The sequence below is a fragment of the Rhinatrema bivittatum genome, chromosome 1 (assembly GCF_901001135.1).
Source record: "Rhinatrema bivittatum chromosome 1, aRhiBiv1.1, whole genome shotgun sequence".
In the NCBI taxonomy this organism is placed as follows: domain Eukaryota; kingdom Metazoa; phylum Chordata; class Amphibia; order Gymnophiona; family Rhinatrematidae; genus Rhinatrema; species Rhinatrema bivittatum.
The window spans coordinates 761,679,873-761,703,022 of record NC_042615.1 but is presented as its reverse complement, the minus strand read 5'-3'; the positions used below and the strand labels follow the sequence as shown (position 1 = coordinate 761,703,022).

The window sequence follows — 23,150 nt, the reverse complement described above, 5'->3', positions numbered from 1 at the left end:
TTACAATTGGACACATGCTAGGCTATCCAAATTTCTTAAGTGGCCTTTGTGGGGCTGAAATACTTCTTTTTTCAAAAAGACAGACAAGCAAAGAAGATCAATTATTAAACTAAACCTCAGATGTGAAAGGTGAATGTCAAGCAAGAAAACAACAGACTACACTGCAGAAATTTTGATGCAGCTGGTATACAAGATAACCACAAGGATCAGAGGGCTTCATGGGTGACGGGTTTCTTGAACTTGCCTGAGCAAGAAAAATAACCTCAGTGTATTGAAAGTCTGCATACACAGGCAGGACAGAGTCCTAGTAGCTGTATAAGTCCTGCAGAAACCTGGATTCTTTACAGGATGTGATAACTTTTATTGGGCCAGCAAGAGAATTAGCCAAAGATGACTCTGCACTCAAGCTTTTGAGACATAAAGGTCCTTTTGCAGATCTGACATCTGCATAAACAGTAATAACAGTAATGACTGGTGTAGCTAGAACAATTAACTTTGATACTACCTGCTAAATACATGCACGTGACTAGAAAAATGCAAAGCATTTCTTGTACGAATCTTTTCTTCTTCCTCCCACATCATGCAGTGGGTCCCTTTTACATGTACCCGGACAACTTTAGACCTACTTTCACCATGATTGGACTTTCTCAGCTAAACTTAGCCAGTTAGCATTGATGTTCCATCCCTGGAACACTTCTTTTTACCTGAATAAGTTTTAGCCAGATAATGACGTATCTAGCTGAAAATTATCTGGACAGTGGGAGCAGGGGGTGGAACAGTTATTTAAACCATAGATTTGTTCGACTAAGTCCTGAATTTAGCTGGATAAATTGTTTTGAATATTGACATTTAAGTAAATTAGCCGGATAAGACTTATCTGGCTAATTTACAAGGGATATTCAGTGGCACGAGTATGCCGCTGAATGTTACTAATCAGTTAACTTTAGACCTGCTATTGAGCAGGTTTAATTTATCCAGTTAACATAGCTGGATAAGTCTGAGTATCACTACTTATCTGGCTATGCTAGCTGGATAAGTAGCTCCTCCCCTAAATGTGCATATCCCACCCACTAGTTATCTGGCTAACTACTTAGCCAGATATGCAGTTATTTGGCTGCTGAATGGGAATGGATATTCAGCTGCCACCACTTAGCCGGATAAGTCCCTACTTATTCGGCTAAATGGTGCTGAATATCAGCCTCCTTGTATTTACCATGCAGTTGCGGCTGTTCTCTGTGTGCACACCATCTGTGGTCAATGGCTGGCCCTTGTAAGAATGGATGGCCAGGGATACCACTTGGGGTAAGGGGTGCGGGCAGAGAGACGTGGAAAACAGATGTATGCACTTTTAAATGAACTTTACCCAGGCAAACTAGGCAAAACCAGTTTTAAATCTGCCATCATCTGCTATGTAATGTTCTTTTTTTTTTAGTTTTGAGCCTGTAGTCACTCCACACAGAAAAGTGGCTGCATACTGAAACTGGTGAGTAACCGCGCCAATCGTGAAGGCTTCAGTCATTTTTCCACACGAACTATCGTGTGTCAAGCACATGAGGATCTAGGTTTCCCCAGAGGCTACGGAGTATTAATAAACAGCATAAAAAAGCTCTGAAGATTTAACATAACCAGAGAAAAGATAAGTTGGATACGTTGGGAACACTGACCTAAGAGAGTCACATTTCACTGTAAATTGTGCAATGCTCACCTCGGCTTGTAATTTGGCCTCTTGAATCAAAGCAATGATATCTGATTTTGACATCACTGTTGACAGAATGGACTGTAATTTCTGCTGGTCTAAAGTTGAGACTATCAGTTGATCCAAACTAGGACAAAAATAGATAAGAACAATTTTCAGAATATATTTAGCACCTCACAAGACGCTTCATTTTTTTACATTTCAGGTTCATTGATTAATAGGATATTGACTTTCTGAAGCTTGTGCTTCTTCTGCTTTGTCAACAGGACTTATATATGTCAGGAGACAGAAATCTGTTCACTAACCAGTGACTGCCATGGACCACTGCCTGCACTGTTGTATTGAAAATGACTGCATTTCGTAAAACATCAAAGTTAATTTTGAGAGGTATTTGTTTTATAATAACACAGCCCTCCAGAATAAGCGTCACAACAGTGACTCAGGAAGACGTGTCCATGGACACTGTTTCGTTTTCCTTTGTTGCTTCATTATCATGGAGTCAGGAATTTCATCAGAAACATCCTGCAGTCTCAGAATATCATGTTTCCTGCCATCTAGAGAAACCTTTTCTCAAGATTACATACCGCTAAACCACACACACCGTAACCTTTTAGGAAATAAAACCATTTTTCTAACCTGTCTGTATCTGGTTCCACATTATTCTTTGTTACTCCCATCTTGCTTCTCTTATCTGAAGCCTGCAACTTCTTACTTTAATTGCCCATTTCTTCATTCGTTTTTCCTTCTTACTATTCACCTCTCACTTTTAGTTAATGTTTTTCTCTCTCTCTCTGTGCAGTATCTTTTCAACTTTTTGACCAGTCTCTTTTTCTGCACTTCTTTAAGTACATTCTTTGCTCCCTAGTTTTTCCTCCTTTCTCCAGCCTGTTTGATGAAGTTTCTGGAGGTCTGATTGGAATGTTTGTCTTCATGGGAAAGGACTGATGCAGACGGTTACCTCTGAGCAGTTCTACAGTGTGTCGCTTTTAAGAGATATGGAGAAGAGGATCCTCTAGAGGGAATATTCTGAAAATTATACGAGCCTGATGCAATAAATATGCGCTGAAAGTGGGCGCTGAACACCCAGTGCCCGCTTTCCTAAAGCGCCCCCAGGCTCCCCTCCTGGGGGCGCCATGCAACAGTTAAATTAGGGGTTGCGTTATCAAGGAGGCGCAAGGGTTGCTTGAACGCCCCAGCACCTCCTTGAGAACGGGAGCACGTGAGCGTCAGCCGTCTGCCAGTTAGGAAAACGGACGCCAAATTTATCAGCATCCGTTTCCCTAAATGGCGCACAGCTAGGATTTCAAGAAATGGATGCTTGTTAACTGAGAGTCTGTTTCCTGCACCCAACAGCTGGCGCTTTTTTTTTTTAAATTTTTTTTTAAAGGTTTGTTCCTGCTACTTAATATCCCAATGATATTAAGTAGGAGGATATACAGAAAAGCAGCTTTTTCTGCTTTTCTGTACAACTTTTAGGAGCGCTCAGCAATTAACGCCTGCTCAGCAGGCGTTATTTTCTGAGTGCAAAAATGCATGTCTTAAATGCACATTTTTTTTTTTTTTTTTTGCATTCGGAGTGAATAGCTAATAGCCTAGGTTTCCTCTCCGACCAACCCTAGGCTCTGAATTTTCCCACCTTTTCTGGGCAACAGCTGGCAAAGTGCTCCTGGGCTGAGCAATAGAGGCAGAGGTTGAGCTGCCTACACCTCTGTTTCTTTTATTCGGAGAGGTGGATCTCCCAAGTTGCATGGGCTCTTCTGAGGCAGAAGTGGCTGGCACATCTGTCAGAGGCTTCTGGAACTTGGGTGCTAGTTTGAAATGCCGACGTGACACCTCCCTCTCATGAGCCTGCTCCTGGAACCAGAGATCCACCCGTATGACCAGGGCAATGAGTTCCTCTAATGTGGACCCTCCAGCTTGTCTTTTATAAGCTTCACTAGGCATTGCCAAAAGATGGCGGTCAGGCTATCTTTGCCCCAATGGAATTCTGAAGCAAGGGTGAACTTGAATGGCATAGTCACGGTGCGACTACCCTGCCTGATGCAAAGCAACTCTGTAGCTGTGCATAAGGCCCAACCAGACTCGTCGAAAACCTGCTGGAACTGCCGGAGGAAATCGTCCATGTTTTTCATCAAAGGACTGTCCCACTCCTATAGCAGCGATGCCAAGGCTAGCGCAGGACTGTCTAATAGAGATAGCATAAAGTTCACCTTGGTATAATCTGAAGGAAAACTTGCCACTTGCAGTTCAAAGTGTATTCTGCACTGGTTCATGTAACCTTAGCAGCTCTTGGGGTTGCTTTCATACATGGGTGGCAGCAGGAGATGTGGCATGGGCCCAATGGCCATGTTGGAGTGGCTGGGGAAGGCGCTAATGCAAGTGCCGAGGCGCGAACCCACATGGACTCTATTCGAGCTGCCAGGCCTTGAAGGATGCTAGTCATGTTGTTGAGCTGGTCTTGCTATTGCTGGCCCTGGAGGGCCAATTTGGAAATAGCTTGAGCTGGGGACGAATCCACCGAGCTAATAGCCTCAGTAAGCTGTCACGGTTGTGAGCCCTTGAGCTGTGGTGTGTCAACACTGCCTAGTAGGCTTAAGAAGTGGTCAGAGAGAGTCCAGGTGCAGGCTGTGGTCAGGGCAGGCAGCAAACACATGATTTCCAGGTCCAGGCCAAGGGTTAGGGCAGGCAGTGAAAAGACAATATCCAGGTCCAGGCCAAGTGTCAGGGCAGGCAGCAATCCAGGAGCGAAGTCAGAATCCAAGGCATAGGAAAGAAATGGAGTATTAGGCCAAGACAGAAAAGACAATGAGGATCAAGACAGGACAAGACAGACAAGGCAAGGCAAAACAAGACTCTAAGTACCAGGACAAGACAGACAGACAGACAGGGAAAGGCAATAGAGGCAGGGCAGGGGCAGGAACAGGGCAAGGCAAGACAACAGGACAATGAGGCAAGGTGCAGAGAACTAGCAACACGCACTGCAGGCAAGGCAGGAGGACCTACTGCTGAGGCCCAGCACATGCTGACATCACCTGCCAGTGCTGCACCTGGTTTCCCCACTGCAGGGTCTTTTTTCTTCAGTGCGTGTATGCCTAGGGCACTTATGGAGGAGGCAAGATGGCAGCATCCTTGCAGTTGGCCAAATGTTACATACAGTCAGTTTACAGTTACTTTAAGAAAACATTTATCAAATCTTCCTCTAGCTTCTCAAAGGATGTCTTAAAGCAGCATTTCAAGATGATTAACTTGGAAATGATCTCCCAAAAGATGTATAGTGCTCTCTTATAATGAGAAGATGAGGAAAACAATTTTTTTATCCTCTATTATAGAGTTAATGTATGCCAGCAGGTGTGAGTTCCTTTCCCTGCTGGGTCGTATCAGTGACCAGTGGCATAAATAGTACTAGTCCCTAATAAAGCACTGCAGGAACCTGGAGGACAGCTAACAGTGCAGCAAGCAGGAACAAGCCCTAAAATATGAGAGTAAATGACTATTCACTTCCAAAATGATATCTCAAAGGGATGCTGGGCAGGACAATTTCAAAAGCCATTTCCTGAGTATGTTACGTTCCGGCTGCCCTACATAACTCTGTCTGTTCTTTGCTTCAATGCTTCTGCATCAATTTTCCATTGGCTCCTTGTCCTAGCCATTCTTGCCTTGCGGCCTCCTCAGGCCTTTCCTTGACTTGCTTTGAGGCCTCTGGGCTTTCTTACTCTTGTCTTGCCTTATGGCTTAAGGGCCTTCCTGCTCCTGTCTCTGCCCTATGGCTTATCTAGGCCTTACACTGCCCCTTGAGGCTTTCCTGTAATGCTGCCTTCAGGCCTTTATATTTCATGTTCTATGTTATCCTTGTCTTGTCCTGTCCTGTCTTAGTCTGCTCCTGTCTCAGCCAGTACCATTTAAAATATCCCTATCACGCATATGTGTGGAGCCTTTATGCACGTACTCACACAAGTGACCATGGGTGGGGGGGGGGGGAGAGAGAGAGAAAGAAAGAGTGAGACTCTGTTAGAGAGACAATATGACACGCTATATCTCCCACTGTAAAAGGAGCACTTTCAACTCAGGGTGGGTTTGGGGGGGGGCGGTGTTACAAGGGTCTAACAGAGTCTCTCTCTTCCCCACTTTCCCGGTGTTCAGGATCATTCTGGCCCAAAATCTCCATATTTGCGCCTCATCAGGACTAGTAGTAAAGTTACTCAAGTAACATGGCACATGTTGGCATGTTCAGCCTCGCAAAATTTAGGGGTTACGCACATAAGTCTTGGCCCCATCTCAGAACACTCATGCCCCGTATCTTTTCTGACGCCTTATTCTTGACGTGCGCACAAGTATGTACGTGTGTACTTCCCAGCTTCTTAAAATTCACATTGCTCGCACATGGCCCACATACACATATATGGAGCACGAGCAATGCTTTTAAAATCTATCTCAAAATGCAAGAAAAAAACATAAGAAGTGCCGAATTTCATTTATTACTCTTTAATATTTGACAAAATTAATCAGCTTACCAGATTGACCAATTTTTTCCAATGAGCTTTCCATTCACTGAGTGGTCATGAACCATCTCATCATCTGATGTTGATCCTGCTATGCCAGAGCCACATGTCCAGGGACCATTCTCCCTTGATCCCTGTTTGTTCTCTTTGGAAAGGTTTGATTTACTGAAATTTGGAAAGTTTTCAGTTGAAAAACCTGCTGACCTTCTAGGTTTAATTTCTATCTCAGTTTTGAAATGATTGGTTTCCTTAGGCTCAACTGAGAAGTCCTCATCGCACAACTTGTCAAGGTCTGGCATGCTTAGTGCTCTTAGCTCCCTAAGTTTGGAGCGTGATAAAGCTGATTGCCTGCCTTGACCTCCTGATGGTCTGCTTCTTCTGGTGGGAGGTGTACATAATACTTTATCCTGAATCTTCTCTGAACTGTTTTTTTCTTTGTCAGTTATAGGAACATCTTTGCTCTGGTCTGTTACATTCTGCTCAGAATATGTTAAGGTGATGCTTGATGGTGATTTCTGCAGCTCTGGAGATGATAATGCAGTTTCAGTTTGGCTATCACTGCATGAGCTTAAACTTCGTCGTAGTGATCGTGTTGTATCATGAATGCTAGTTGTTCCTGAAGACACAGAACCAGATGATCGTCTACCAATTGGAGGTTTAGCAGTAATACAAAAGGAATGTAAATCAATAGCTTTAATAATAGGCTTCTCAAAACTTGCCAAGTTCTCAAAAGATTTGATTCTCTGCTTTACAGAGAAAGAGGAGTTAGGTTCATAAGGCCAATTTAATTCATAATAATAGTTTCTTTTCGTACTTTTTGATTTATCTGTGCTAAGGCAGTTCTTTTCATATCTAGAAGAATATTCTTCACGATCTGATTTCTGAAAATGTTTGGAAAATCCCATTTGTTGCTTTCCATCTTGTATATTCTGAATGCTAATCAAACTGACATGACCCATTTTTAACTTTTCTGCTTGAGAGTTACATCCAGATGAGCATGTAGTCATGTTAATAGTTTGAACAGGGTTTTCCAAATATCTCATTGTACTCCCTTCCACTCTGTAGTTCCGTAATAATTGTACTGGCATTGAGTGTGTTCTTGTTATTGGTCTTGGAGTACGATTTGAAGTTTCACTTGTAGTGACAGTAGTTTCTAAGTGTGCAGTTATCTTGCTGGTCTTTTTATTTGTTCCTTCTATCTTTTCCTCTGAAGGTAGTTGAGATGATGATAATTTCACCTCTATAAAAGTCCGCTGAAGGTCCTGACCCTCTGGTTGCTCCTCAGTAGTCATGGGAAAAGCGGATGATAGTAAGGGGGATTGTGAAGCATCTGTTTCTTGAGAAAAAAATAAACTTGAATCACCTCCATTGTGGTTTCCAATTGTTTTGTGTGTGCAATCAAGTTTCTGTACTTCACTGAAAGAAGTGGTTCTTTCAGGTTGATGCTCCTTCATTTTGCAGTCATCCTTATCCATACTAGTTACTTTTACAGATAAGTTTCCAATTTCTATTTCCTTTCTGTTGTCACATTGCCATGTGCGTGTTGCTGGTCCTCTACTGCCACCTAAATCTCTTTGTTTTTCATTTTTTTCACGTGCTACAAGGTTGGTGCCCAGTGTCAGTGAAGACATTTCTTCAGCAACATCCGTGGATGACTTCTTTTTTTTATCAAGGGCGAGCATTTTAGTCAGAGTTGGATTGGTTTTATCTGACTCTGTGGTTTTCTGTAAGTTCTTTGTTACTGATATTTTCTTTGCAAGAAGTTTGGGAGATGGCTGTGGGGAAATGGAAGAACTTCTGTGTTCAAATTTATCAGCTTTTGCAATATTGGCTTTTGAGATTTCTGTATTTGCTTTGGTCTTGCTTTTGATATTTAAGCCCTTTTGTTTTGGTTCTGATTTGGATTTATGAGTATTTTCAGGAAATGTGTCAATGCTAGCTCTTGGAGATATCCTTCTTGTATCATTACACAACATCTGCTGTGAAGACAGACAATTTGATATTGTAACTGTATCATCACTTAAAGTGGAACTTGGGGTTTTGTAATTAGAATTTCTTGAGACTGCCTGGGATGTCATGCTTTCGTTTTTGTCATGTAAATTGGGGATGTTAGTCTTATTTACTTCACTGGATTTAGTCAGCTGTGGAGTCTTTGGTGTTAGGACTGTATTTTGTAATGGAATAGCTACTTCATGTCTGTCTGTGTTATAAAAGTTGATCAAATTGCATTTTTCATTGTTGCTTGGATCTAAGTCAAGGTCGGCATGAGAACTCAATACTAGATTGCAAGAATCAACCATCTCAAGTTTAGAATTTGCTTCTTTTTCATTCTTTTGTTTCCCAAGGAGATCTGTAGTGCAGAAAGATATTTTGTTATTATGAAAAGGCACATTTTCATTAGAAGACTCATTAGGGTTCATTGCTTTTTCATGCATTTCTAATCCAGTCTTATGTTCTGTATTTATTGCACTACTGTCCTGACAACTATGTAATTCAGAAAAACATCTGTCAATATTCACTGAGTTTTCTTTGTTATCCTTACATAACATAGAAACTGATGAAGTGGGATGTAGGGTAGGTGAATTAGCAGTACTTTCTTCCTTTTCATGATATGTTGAGTTTTGTAATGAACTGGAATATTCTTCTAGTGCAAAGTGATGCTTTTCCTCATTTACTGCTGAAGAGTAAAACCCAGCAAAACTCTCTGTCTGTAAACCTTTGGACTCTGAGTATGGTGGGGATGTATGATCAGGGTGCATAGCAAATTGGAGGGGCTGCCCATCAGTATGTGTCAGATTATTACCAATGCAACAAATTTCAATTTGTTCCTCATCTGAATCAGTACCATTCTTCTCAGATAAAAGTGAACTACTCTGAAGGCATGGCAACTGTAAACTGTCACTAGTCAAATCTGAAGGAACATCTAATAGAGATTCAGTATCTGAAAAGGAGTCCTCTGCAGTGCCATACATAGATCTGGGATCTGGCTCCATTCTGTTCTCTTCCTGATGGTTTGCCAGAGGTAAGCTTTCTTCAGTCAAGCTGCTAAAATTCCTACAATAGTTATTTAAGCATTTTTTATTCACAGTAAAAATTTTGCCGGCATTAAGGGAATCCAAAACTGAAAATCCCCAAATCCCTTCTGCATGAACTGATGAAAGAGTACATTTCGTGTTGTTTTCGTAGACCGCATTATTTATTGCATCTGGCATAGAGCTCTTTGAATGCCCTTCCTCTTTTACATCCATGCACTCTTCCATATTTTCACCTTTGTCTGGTTCTGTCACTGTTCGTGAAACCTGATAATTATTATCCTCAGAGTAATTTAATTCATTGACGAAATCATCAATATCAGTAACTGGAATGACATTATGATCTTCTTGATGTAAAGCATGGCTGAGTTTGACGGCATCTGTTAACAAGTCCTCTCTGGTTTCATCAACAGGTGAAGGTACTAAGTCAGGCAATATTGTTACATCTGCTGCTGAGTTAGTTTTTCCATTTTCCAAAATATCTTCACTTTTTTCAGTATTCATTTCTTCAGCAGCTACTGCTCTACTGCCATCAGCCTCTGAAGACATAATGATACTTGATAACCTATCCACGGCTGTGAAAAGAAGTTAAGAAAATTTATGCATGGATGTTTCATTATCTAAACAAAAATCTAAATTATAAAATGATAATAGAATATAAAAAGTATACTTTCCCAGGATTAGTTTGGTTACGTATAAAGGCTAAATTTTCAGAAATTTCAAACACATACAAAGCAACTTGATTTTCAAACAAGATACATGCACAAGCTAAGCATGAATATCAGGTTGGTATGTGGCTAAATATACTGTACACACAGAGCTATCCATTAAAAAGTTATGCACATAAACTGGGATGACATTTTTGCATACCACTTTTGAAAGTTCAAATTACATGAAGAAATCCATAACAAACCCTCAAAATGCCCCTCCCTTCCAGAATGCCTTTTTATGCTGCAAAATTTGTATGTTATGAACTGATGTGCATATTTTATGTGACTGAAAATCAACATAATCATATACAGAACATCATCTTACTTTTTTTACGTATGGATCTCTACTAAATACTTGAAAATGTAGCCCATATTGCCTAATACACCGAAGGACTGTTTGCTTTTTAATAAATAAATAAAATGTTACTAAAACTTATTTTTTTGCTATCTACCCTATGAAACCTAGTTCAGTGAGGGACCAACCCCCCATCAGTCACTGCCCCAGCATCACATGAAGACATAAGGCCTAATTTTCAAAGGGCCATTCGTGCAAACACTGGCAGTTATGTGTGTGGTCAAGCCCTGTGTGCACCACATACACATTTTCTAAAGGACCCGGCCACACACGTCACCACCGAGACACGCACAAGTGCTGGGCCCTGAAAAGGGGGCAGGCCGGGGGGGCATGGTGTGGGTGGGGAGGGGCAGGATGGAGGCCGGTGGGACAGTGACCATTAGCTGCTGTTCTGGGGAAGCATGCGCTGGCAGCTAGCCGGTGCATGGAGATTACTTCTGCTCCAGAGGCATAGTAAGTTTATTTATTTATTTTATTTATTTAGGTTTTTTATATACCGGCATTCATGATAAGATCACATCATGCCGGTTTACATTTGAACAAGGTGTGCAGAATGCAATAAAACTGGAACTGAAAAAATACTTTCTAGAATTTTTTTTAAATCTGAAAGTAGTTACTTTCATGGACTGTCCCCCTGGTCATAAAAGTAATACAATAAAACATTTTGGGAAAGGTAGGTTAGGTTTAGGGGGTGGGGAGGAGAGAGGAAGAGAAGTTTAGGTTGGGGGGGGTAGGAAACTGGGGAAGGCCCGATTGTATCACTGCGAGTATTTAATGATAAAACCCCCCCCCCCCCGAGCACGCCGCCTGCACATGCGGATTTTAAAATCCGGTGTGCATGTGCACACGGCCATCAGATTTTATAACATGCACATGCCGGTGCGCGCATGTTATAAAATCGGTGCGTCCATGTGCAAGCGCCAGGAACCGCGCACACATGGACGGACGCACACTCCTTTTAAAATCGACCCCCATACAGATCAGAGCAGATAAGTGCAGTTCTAGTTGCCACAACAAAAATTATTAAGAGGATGGAATGACTCCCTTATGAAGAAAGGCTTGACAGGTCAGGACTCTCGCTTGGAGACGAGACATGATAAAGGTTTACAAAATTATGAGTGGTGTGGAACAGGTGGATAGGGAAATGATTATTTATTCTTTCCAATAGTACTAAGACCAGGGGGACAGTCCATGAAAGTAACTAGTTTCAGATTTAAAACAAATTCTAGAAAGTATTTTTTCAGTCAACATATAATTAAACTATAGAAACATGACAGCAGAAAAAGACTGTAAAGCCCATCCACCCAATTAATTTAGCACGGTTCCCGACGCACATATGGACGTGGTGATTTTATAACATGTGCGTCATCGTGTGCATGTTATAAAATATGTTTCCCGTGTGCATGTGTGGGCGGGTCACAACTTGCACGCTTGGGGGAGGGGGGGATTTAAAAAAACAACACACGGCGACGTGAGTAGGTTCCCTCCCAGTCTGTTCCAATTAAGGAGCAGACTGGGAAGGAGCTTTCCTATCCCCCTATCTAATCTTCCTCCCTTTTCCCCTCTCCTTCCTGACCCCTAAACCTACTCTAACTCCTCTAAATTTTTTTTGTTTTAATACTTATGTGCTCTAAGGAGCAGACGTAAGTTGCCACACTGGCCGGCTGCCGGCACGCGCTTTCCCGGGACAGGGCCTAATGGCTACTGGCCCAGTTGGCCCTGCCTTACCCAGACCTGCCCCTTTCACCAAGCTCGGCACGTCTGTGTATCGGGAAATATGCCTATGGCCGGGCAATGCAATTGGCATGCGCGTAGCCTGGCCACACGAGTATTCCCCGGATTTTATGCGTGCCGGACTTCGAAAAGTTTTTGTCTTCACCATTTCCACTAGGAAGCTATTCCACACATCCACCAACCTCTCTGTAAAGAAATATTTCCTAAGATTACTCCTGAATCTACTTTCTTTCATCCTCATCTCATTATCCCTCATTGTAGAACGTCCTTTCCATTGAAAAGGGCTCACCACCTCTGCATGGAAACCTTTGAGACATTTGAACTATCATATCTCACCTTTCTTCTAGAGTATGTATATTTAGATCTTTACATCTATCCCCATATGCTTTAGAAACAAGACCACTGACTATTTTAGTAGTTGCCCTCTGGACCAACTCCTGTTTATATGCTTTTGTAGGTAGTTTCCAGATTTGAACATAGTATTCCAAGTGAGGTCTCACCAGGAACCTATATAGGGGTAATATCACCTCCCTTTTTCTGCTGACCAGTCCTCTCCTTATGAGGCCAATCACCTTTCTCACTTTTACCATTGCTTTACCCACCTGTTTGGCCACCTTAAGATCATCAGATACAATTACCCCCAGATCCTGCTCTTCTTTTCACTTAGAACTATTTCACCTCCAATACTGTACTTTTCTCTTGGGTTTTTGCATCTTAAGTGCATTATTCTGCATTTTTTAGCATTAAATCTTAGCTGCCAGACCTTAAGAACATTAAGAACCTAAGAAATTGCCATGCTGGGTCAGACCAAGAGTCCATCAAGCCCAGCATCCTGCTTCTAACAGAGGCCAAACCAGGCCACAAGAACCTGGCAATTACCCCAAACACTAGAAGATCCCATGCAATGGCTATTCCCTAAGTAACCTTGATTAATAGCAGTTAATGGACTTCTCCTCCAAGAACTTATCCAAACCTTTTTTGAACCCAGCCTCACTAACTGCACTAATCACATCCTCTGGCAACAAATTCCAGAGCTTTATTGTGTGTTGAGTGAAAAAGAATTTTCTCCAATTAGTCCTAAACGTGTTACTTGCTAACTTCATGGAATGCCCCCTAGTCCTTCTATTATTCGAAAATGTAAATAACCGATTCACATCTACTCGTTCAAGAACTCTCATGATCTTAAAGACCTCTATCATATCCCCCCTCAGCCGTCTCTTCTCCAAGCTGAACAGCCCTAACCTCTGCAGCCTTTCCTCATAGGGGAGCTGTTCCATCTCCTTTATCATTTTGGTTGCCCTTCTCTGTACCTTCTCCATCGCAACTATATCTTTTTTGAGATGCGGCGACCAGAATTGTACACAGTATTCAAGGTGCGGTCTCACCATGGAGCGATATAGAGGCATTATGACATTTTCCGTTTTATTAAACATTCCCTTCCTAATAATTCCTAACATTCTGTTTGCTTATTTGACTTCTGTGGCACACTGAGCCGATGATTTTAAAGTATTATCCACTATGATGCCTAGATTTGTTTCCTGGGTGGTAGTTCCTAATATGGAACCTAACATCATGTAACGACAGCAAGGGTTATTTTTCCCTATATGCAACACCTTGCATTTGTCCACATTAAATTTCATCTGCCATTTGGATGCCCAATCTTCCAGTCTTGCAAGGTCCTCCTGTAATGTATCACAATCCGCTTGTGATTTAACTACTCTGAATAATTTTGTATCATCCGCAAATTTGATAACCTCACTCGTCGTATTTCTTTCCAGATCATTTATATATATATATATATATATATATATATATATATATATATATATATATTGAAAAGCACTGGTCCAAGTACAGATCCCGGAGGCACTTCACTGTTTACCCTTTTCCACTGAGAAAACTGACCATTTAATTCTACTCTCTGTTTCCTGTCTTTCAACCAGTTTGTAATCCACAAAAGGACATCGCCTCCTATCCCATGACTTTTTAGTTTTCTTAGAAGCCTCTCATGAGGGACTTTGTCAAATGCCTTCTGAAAATCCAAATACACTACATCTACCAGTTTACCTTTATCCACATGTTTATTAACCCCTTCAAAAAATGAAGCAGATTTGTTAGGCAAGACTTCCCTTGGGTAAATCCATGTTGACTGTGTTCCATTAAACCATGTCTTTCTATATGCTCTACGATTTTGATCTTGAGAATAGTTTCTACTATTTTTCCCGGCACTGAAGTCAGGCTCACTGGTCTACAGTTACCCGGATCGCCCCTGGTGCCTTTTTTAAATATTGGGGTTACATTGGCCACCCTCCAGTCTTCAGGTACAATGGATGATTTTAATGATAGTTTACAAATTTTAATTAATAGATCAGAAATTTCATTTTTGAGTTCCAACAGTACCCTAGGATGCATACCATCCGGTCCAGGTGATTTGCCACTCTTTAATTTGTCAATCTGGCCTACTACATCTTCCAGGTTCACAGTGATTTCGTTCAGTTCGTCTGACTCATCACCCATGAAAACCATCTCAGGAACTGGTTATCTCCCCAATATCCTCTTTAGTAACCCAGAAGCAAAGAATTCATTTAGTCTTTCTGCAATGGCCTTATCTTCCCTATGAGCCCCTTTAACCCCTCGGTCATCTAATGGTCCAACCGACTCCCTCACAGTTTTCTTGCTTCGGATATATTTTAAAAAGTTTTTATTATGAGTTTTTGTCTCTATGGCCAACTTCATTTCAAATTCTCTCTTCGCCTGTCTTATCAATGTTTTACACTTAACTTGGCAATGCTTATGTTTTATCCTATTTTCTTCAGATGGATCCTTCTTCCAATTTTTGAAGGATGTTTTTTTTGGCTAAAATAGCCTCCTTCACCTCACCTTTTAACCATGACGGTAATCGTTTTGCCTTCCTTCCACCTTTCTTAGTGTGTGGAATACATATGGACTGCACCTCTAGGATTGTATTTTTAAACAATGTCCATGTCTGTTGAACACTTTTAACCTTTGCAGCTGCACCTTTCAGTTTTTTTCTATTTTCCTCATTTTATCAAAGTTTCCCTTTTGAAAGTTTAGTGTTAGAGCTGCAGATTTACTTATTGTCCCCCTTCCAGTTATTAGTTTAAATTTGATCATGTTATGATCACTGTTGCCAAGTGGCCCCACCACCGTTACTTCTCTCACCAAATCCTGCGTTCCACTAAGAATTAAATCTAAAATAGCTCCCTCTCATGTTGGTTCCTGAACCAATTGCTCCATGAAGCAGTCATTTATTACATCCAGGAACTTTATGTCTCTAGCAAATCCTGATGATACATTTACCCAGTCAATATTGGGGTAATTGAAATCTAACTCAAAACAAAAGAGTCAACGGTTAACCACAGTAACCAAATCAAAACACAACAGTGTGGAAACCAAAACAATATTGAAATATTAGCCTAAGAGGGTGTCAGCAAGCCTGACATTGTGTGACTTCAAAACAAGACACCAACCGGTCTTCTAATTATTCACCTTCATCATTCTTTAATGCTTCAAAAAATATTTTTTTAAATGTTAGTATTTTCTTTAAAAATAGTCCTCCATCCTCAAAGAGTATTAAAAGATAGACTCTTTAGATGTAATGGGTTCCATACTGTTGTGTTTTGGTAATTGAAATCTCCCATTATTATTATTGCACTGCCAAATTGGTTAGCTTCCCTGATTTCTCTTAGCATTTCATCATCTGTCTGACCATTTTGTCCAGGTAGACGGTAGTATACTTTTATCACTACTCTTACCCAACATACATGGGATTTCTACCCATATAGATTCTACTGAGCATTTAGTCTCTTGTATGATCTTTATCCTGTTGGACTCTATACACTCCCGGACATAAAGTGCCACACCCCCACCAAGTTGATCCTCCCTATCATTGCGATATAATTTGTACCCTGATATAGCACTGTCCCATTGGTTATCCACCAAGTCTCTGTGATGCCAATTATGTCAATCTCATAATTTGCTGCTATACACTCTAACTCTTCCATTTTAACTTCTTAGACTTCTGGCATTGGCATACAGACATTTTGAAATGTGTTTTTTGTTTGTATTAACAACCTGCTTTTCAGTTGTTAGGGATAATTCGGAAATCATTAGCTTGGTGATTTTTTACATATAGGCACATGAACTATGTTTGCTTTTAATGGAACCTCTCTGTTGGGATGCCCTAACTCTCCTGTTTCATTAGTATCCTTCATGGATACATTTCTCTGAACCATGCACTGCTGAGTGACTGTCGGCTTTCCCCCTTATTCTAGTTTAAAAGCTGCTTAGACCATTCCTTGAGCTTCACCAGATCCTTCCTCATGTTTTCCCACAGGGTTGCCCACCCTGTTACACATTCTGGTGTAAACGTCAAAAGGACAAACCTTTCCCAACAACCCTTTCATTATGTCACTCACAAAAATGTTGAAAAGAACCGGTCTAAGGACCGATCCCTGAGGCACACTACTAGTAACAACCCCCTCATTAGAGAATTTGATGCCCGAGAAAGTGATCAAGGCTAGTAATTTAGCTCAGTTTAAAAAAGGCTTGGATACGTTTCTAGAGGACAAGTCCATTAAACATTATTTAGCCAGACAACCTTAAGTGTCTCCACCTCCCACATCTGGGAGTGAGCAACATGGAAGGGTTTTCTATTTGGGATCTGATGGACACTTGAAGTAAACCGGACAGGCCACTGTCAAAGACCAGATGCTAGGTTCAAAGTCCACTGGTCTTACCCATCTTATGTTCTTAAAACATCAGTATTTTAAGTGGACCATGCAAAAAAACCCCAAAAAACAAAAACACACAAAAAAATAATATAGATGAAATTACATATGCCCTTAAATTACTGAAGGATGAACAGGAATTAAATTTTATTTTTAAAAAAGTGATACTAGGGGCTATTATAACTTTAAAAATGCTTCTTGAAGAAGTTCCCTTATTTGGCCACAAGAACAAATAAGATAATTACTGCTGTAGAGAATGATCTACCATTTGAACTGAAACTTAATAAAAAAATCTAAGTTCTGCAACAAAACAGCTTGATAAAGAATACCTAAAGTGGATCATGTTATGTCCTGAATACTATAAAATTCAGTAGGGGATTAGTCAAAACTTTCACATAAATAATATGTGACTGCTTGTCAGGCATATAGAAGAACTTGATAAATTGAGTCTTGCTCAATTTATCCTTTCCCATGAAAAAATACTTTACAGAGTCAAAGAATTTTGATTTTACCTCCATAATTGTTTTGAAAGGATATGCAATAACATTATCTATTTTTCCAATTAAGGTCTAAATTTTGAAATCTAAGCTTTGAAAGACAGTAAAGTCTTTTACTGCCTCTTTTTTTGATCTGTACATAAAAACAGTAGGTCAGCAGTTGCTTTATTTTGTTCACTTCCTGATCTGCTGCTTTACACTTATGAGAAATGAAAGAAAAGAGATCTTACCTGACACTGCTTTACACATTTCAAGCGTTATAGCTGTGGGTAAGTTCTCGATAAAGGTGCAGGTCTCCTGGTGTGTCATTCCACTGACTGGAGTACCATTAATAGATACGATCTCATCTCCCACGGCCAACTTTCCCATAGATTCCTAACAATATTATAAATCAGTTTAATTGCATTCCCAAGTACTTCCTCACAGGAGCAAAGCACATACACTACTGAAAACACAAGAAACACATACAATACAAAAAGTACTCCTTACATTTGCTATTGTTTGGAAAATATTATAGAAATTAATAAAAAAAATGTCAAAGTTTTGCACGTATCTGGTTTTACTGAAACACTAAACCTGTCAGAAAACCTTTGCCAAAAATTATGACAGAGGGCCTTAAAAAGAGAAGTGAATCTCATACTTTTGTGCGAAAGGGTGCATATTGAAGAGAGGGGAATAATTAGCAAAAATCCAGTAACTGATCTATTTTATTGCTTCCTGAAAATGTCACTTGCAAATTTGGTATGAGAAAAATGACTTATAAAACATATCTGGATTTTACTAAAGCTTTTGATATGCTACGCCATGAAATTCTTAATTGTTGAAACTAGCAGAAGGGAGTAAGTAGGTCATAATTAATGGTTACATCTTCCAATTAATATCAACATTCCACAGGGGTCCAGTACTTAGACTGCTTTGTTTCTTACTTCTGGCAATCTAGAAAAAGGAATTAAAAAAAACAATATTGCAGAAAGGAAGTAGACACACGAGGAGGGATGGAAGAAATGAAACGGATTTGAAAAACTGAAAGAAAAGTCGAAGGTTTGGAAGCTGCAAATGATAAAAGATGCATCTGGAGTGCAAAAAATCCATCAGCTATTTAACAATTAGGAAGAAAAGAATTGGTAACTGCCAACCTGCAGATGATCTGCGGGTTGGCAGTCAGTGTAGCAGGTGAATCCATTATTGGGTACATAAAGAGAGGTATCACCAGCAGATAAAAGAGGCAATATTACCATTCTAAAGATCACTACTAAGACACCATATTGAGTGTGTTCAGTTCTGGAGACCATACTTTTGTAAAGATAGTGATAGAAAAGAGCTATCAAAATGATACAAGGCCTAGTACACAAATCCTATGTGGATTGGCTTAAGGAATGTGCAATGTACTCACTGGAAGAGAGAAGGGAAAGGGGATATGCTAAAAACATTCAAATATATAGCCATTTAGGTCTTTTTTTGAGTAAAGTGCAAGTGCATGAGCATAAATGCAAAAAGAAGCAGAAAGTTTAAATAAAGTACCTTGAGGAGGCCATTTGTTTCAATAAAGATATTCAAGGTTATGATGGGAAGTTGGAGGAAATGTGAGAAAATATGTATTTACTAAGAGAACGATGAATGCCTGGAATAGCATATATGGAAGGTAGTGGTATCAGCAGGAAGGGGGGACTGATAGATAAAAGACCTGGGGGAAGGCCCTGAATTTTAGACTAGTTATGGAAACCTATATGCTCAACCACTTAAAACAAAAGAGGACCAAAAATGAGAGAAGACAAAGCCAACTTGCATAGAGTGATGACATGGCTGCATCAAACTCCTTAAAGGAGGCACGATCAATCAACAGATTATAGGGGCTTAGGGCCGGATTTTAAAAGGGTTACGAATGCCGGGCCTATTTTAAAAAGGCCCGGCGACGCGCATAAAGCCCCGGGACGCATGTAAGTCCCGGGGCTTTACTAATGGGGCGGGGCCAGAGGCCTCCGACACAGCGGCCATTGCCGCTGTGATGGATGATCGCGTGCCGGCAGGCTGCCGGTGTGCGCAACTTGTGCCTGCCCAGAGGAAGATGCAAAAGGTAAGATAAAAGTCAGGGGGGAGGGTAGAGTAGGGCTAGGGGGAGGAAAGGTTAGGGGAAGGGGTGGGAAGGTCAGGCTAGGGGGGAAGGGGATTTCGAAGCGGCCTGGGAGGGAATGGGGGAAGGCAGCATGGCTCGGTGTGCGCAAGGTGCACAACTGTGCACCCCCTTACCCGCGCCGACCCCTGATTTTATAAATTGCGTGCATCTTCGCGCGCAAGTTATACAATCGGGCATACATATGCAGGCGCCGGGTAGCACGCGCACATGTACGCCCGCACGCACCCTTTTAAAATCTACCCCATAGGCAATAAAGTTAACATAACATGCTATGGAAATTTAGTGCATACTAAAAATAGCATGCTAGGCAGTAAGGCCTTAATATGCATGTTAAAATGGCCCCTCAAGAAGTTAGCAAGGTCATGCTAAAGTTAGCACAACCTGGCATGTATATTACCTTTCATATAAAAATGAAAGATAATACACAAAAGGAGTGCAATACTCAATATGAACTACACAGAAATTTGTTTTTGACCTCTCTGCATGCTACTTTGAGTAGATGTGAGTAATGTGTTGACAGTACATGTTTTTTGATGCTAACTGCACATGCACTAGATGCTACATATTAATGGGTGTGAGAAAAAACTTAGTGCATCACCCATTAAGAGCCATGATAGCATGCATGCTAAAAGAATTGTAGTGCAAGTTCTAATGCCTAAGTCCTTTAATATTGATAAGGGTAAACCAATGCATTTGAGGTACAAGACTAGGTAAATTCAGTATACTTTGCATGGAGCAGAATAAGTTAAAAAGAGCCAGAAAAATAATCTTGGTATATTAGCTGAAACTAAACTGGCAATGAATGTGTAAAAAACAAGCAGCAGCTGCAACAACCATAAATGGCACATGTAGGAATACACTAAATTTTTCATTCAAACAGGCACGTAATAAAGGTATCAGCCTTCCAATATGTAAACCAATCATCAGACTTGTACAGCACTGCGAATGTCGTGTAGCACTATAGAAATGTTAAGTAGTAGTAGTAATAGGTCATGTTTGGAGTACTGGGTTAATTTTTGGCTTCTAATCCACAAAAAGAAAAAGATACAGAAAAGAACATTATACTAACAAACAATAAATAATTTTGAGGTTGATTTTAAAATCTTTCCACACACAAAAATGAGCCATGCGGGAGTTATGCGAATTTTAAATATCCAGGAAGGGTGCGCGTACATTAAGTAGGTGGAAAAGGGGCAGGCCAGAGGCAGGGCCAGCACTGACGCACGTAACCCCTAATTTCTTATTCTAACAAGAGGAGTTGATTTGTACATTGCAGTCTCTGCTAGATGAAAAGAAGATGATCTGTACAATGCGTCACTTACAAGGTCTAAAATTCTTTTATAAAGTCAATTTCCACAATGAATAACTCTGAATGTGTCTATAACAACATCCCCCCAACCCACCTCCCGAAAACGCACTCTGAATCAAAATGCCCCCTTACAATTGTTTATAGTATGACTGAGCCTTATAAAGAGTCTCAGTCTCTCTCTCTCTCCATATGTGTGTAAAGCTGCAGCCATACGTGTGAATTTACAAAGTAGCACGTTTCCTTGCGCACGGCAAGATATGGGTGCGCACACGTCCCTTTTAAAATATATGCAGAAATATTGTCAGAACTGGGGCTATTTTATTATAGAAAGTTGATTTGGAGAGATTTAATATTATAGAAAAACTGTATATTAGTGGACATTCTAGGGATCTAGCAGGTGATCTTTTTTTAACCCAAGAGAAATGAACTAAAGAAGAGTACACTCTCTAAGGTTAAGGAGAAATGCAGTAAGAAAGACCGGGCCCTGCTCTGCAAAGGCACAGAGCATGCTGTAGGCCTCACAGCATCACAACCCCGGGCCGGCCTTTTCTATCCTGCTCTAATGCCAGGAACTACCGCTTCCCTTGACAACGCAAGGAATAAGACCGTCCCTTAGCAATACAGCCCTTGCCTGCCTCTGCTGTCTTCAATAGCCAGAGCTCCTACAGACTCAGCCTTCCCTCCTACCCTTCTTAATTCTCTCTTTTGTTTTGCAAACCAAGAAGAAAGAAGGAGGCGTGGAAGGGACGGGGAGGGGTCGGGGCCAGACCTGGACACGAAGAGCGACAAACAGGAGGAAAAGACACAGAAATCCTCAGTGAGTAAAGGCAACTTAATTGAGCAGATCTCTCTCTCTTTTTTTCTTTTTTTAATCGTTTAAGCGGTGCTGCTCCTGCCACCCACTCAACCAACCATCTCCTCAGGGGCTGGGAGCACAGCAAAGGGCTCGCACTGATGGCTGAAGCCAGTGGCCTGGCCCAGGGGTCTGATCTCTGATCCAATGTCAACTCGCTGCACCTTCTAGCCTTGCACTCTGCTGGAGGCAGAAAATACTGGATCTCTGCTGCTAGCATCACCTCTAAGTAATGGCTGTGATATCACAGTCTCAAATGTATAGTCTGCTTCCATCTGCTGGTAGGGGGAGATAACCCACTTGTCATGGCTAGATTGGTGTAGCAGGATGAGATGGCATGCCTGTTCACAGGTAAATTTACCCAGAGTGGAGGCATTTCCTGAGGCAGAGTTGTGGGGGGTTTCGACTCACAAGCATATTTTTGCATTTTCAAAAAAATATGCATGTAAATTTTCCAGAAAAATTTCAGCGCATAATAGCAGGTATAATTGTGAGTGTGTAAATTTGGTGGAATAATTTTCCAAGTGGACTTATGCATGTAAGTCTGCTTTGAAAATTGGTGCCACTTGTGTGTGTTTTTAACTGCCTAACTTAAGAAGGCTGTTATAAAATTACCTCAAAACAACTGGCTAGTGTGTATAGACTTCTGCTTTATATTCAATTTTGAAACTTATTTTACTATTTCATTCTTACATATTTTTCTTTTTAAATTACAGTTTTAATTTTTAATGTTTAATAATTGTTTAATTAGAGAGGAAAAGACCTCAGCACTAGTTGAAAACATTACACATTGTTTCCAATCCAGTAGTTGCAATCATGGATCTAAAAAACCTCTCTTTTTTATTTTATTTTATGTAAAATTACCCTCAGAATGCTTCTGCTGCTACTCATAAGCTAATTAACAAAAATCACTTACCCATATCCTAAGCTGCACGAAACAGGAAGCCATTCACAACTTCAGAAGAATTCTGACATCATTATCAAAGAAGCTGACAAAGGACGAGCTGAAGTGAATGGATTGGTCTACTCACAGGAAGCAGTGTGTCAACTCTCGAACACCACATTCTATAAGTCTCTGGCCTCAGACTCCACTGGAGAATATCAGAAGGAATTACATAAGCTCCTGAACTGATGTAAATGAACAAATATGTCTGAACACAATTCTGGAACCTCGACTAGATACCTTCCATCTACTACCCAAAATACACAAATTGGGAAAACCATGGATACCCTACTCTTTCTAGCATTGACATCTTTAAAGTAGGAATGTCTGGCTACATGGACTCTATCCTCAAGCCCTATGCCACCAGCACTCCAAGCTATTACACCATTGATCTCCTGATGGAACTTCAATCTATAGGCCATCTCCCAGAGAACATCATTCTAGCAACCATAGATGTTGAGGCTCTGTACACCATCTCCCACAAACATGGTCTACAAACCATCAGGAATCTCATCCCAGATGATGCTACATCTAACCTGGCCATCAAATTCTACCACTATGTCTTCACATACAACTGTCTGAAATCTAAAGAATATCTATTTCTTCAAGTCAATGGCATGGCCATAGGTACATACAT

General features: G+C 40.8%; 1 protein-coding gene across 1 annotated transcript in view; it reads right to left on the bottom strand.

Annotated features, from left to right (window-relative positions):
- PDZD2 (PDZ domain containing 2) overlaps positions 1–23,150 on the bottom strand; it is a 718,708-nt gene that overhangs the window by 65,958 nt on the left and 629,600 nt on the right. Inside the window, 3 exon segments of the mRNA XM_029579361.1 lie at positions 1,706–1,823; positions 6,208–9,802; positions 17,505–17,649. Of these exon segments, the coding sequence (XP_029435221.1) occupies positions 1,706–1,823; positions 6,208–9,802; positions 17,505–17,649 (3,858 nt within the window).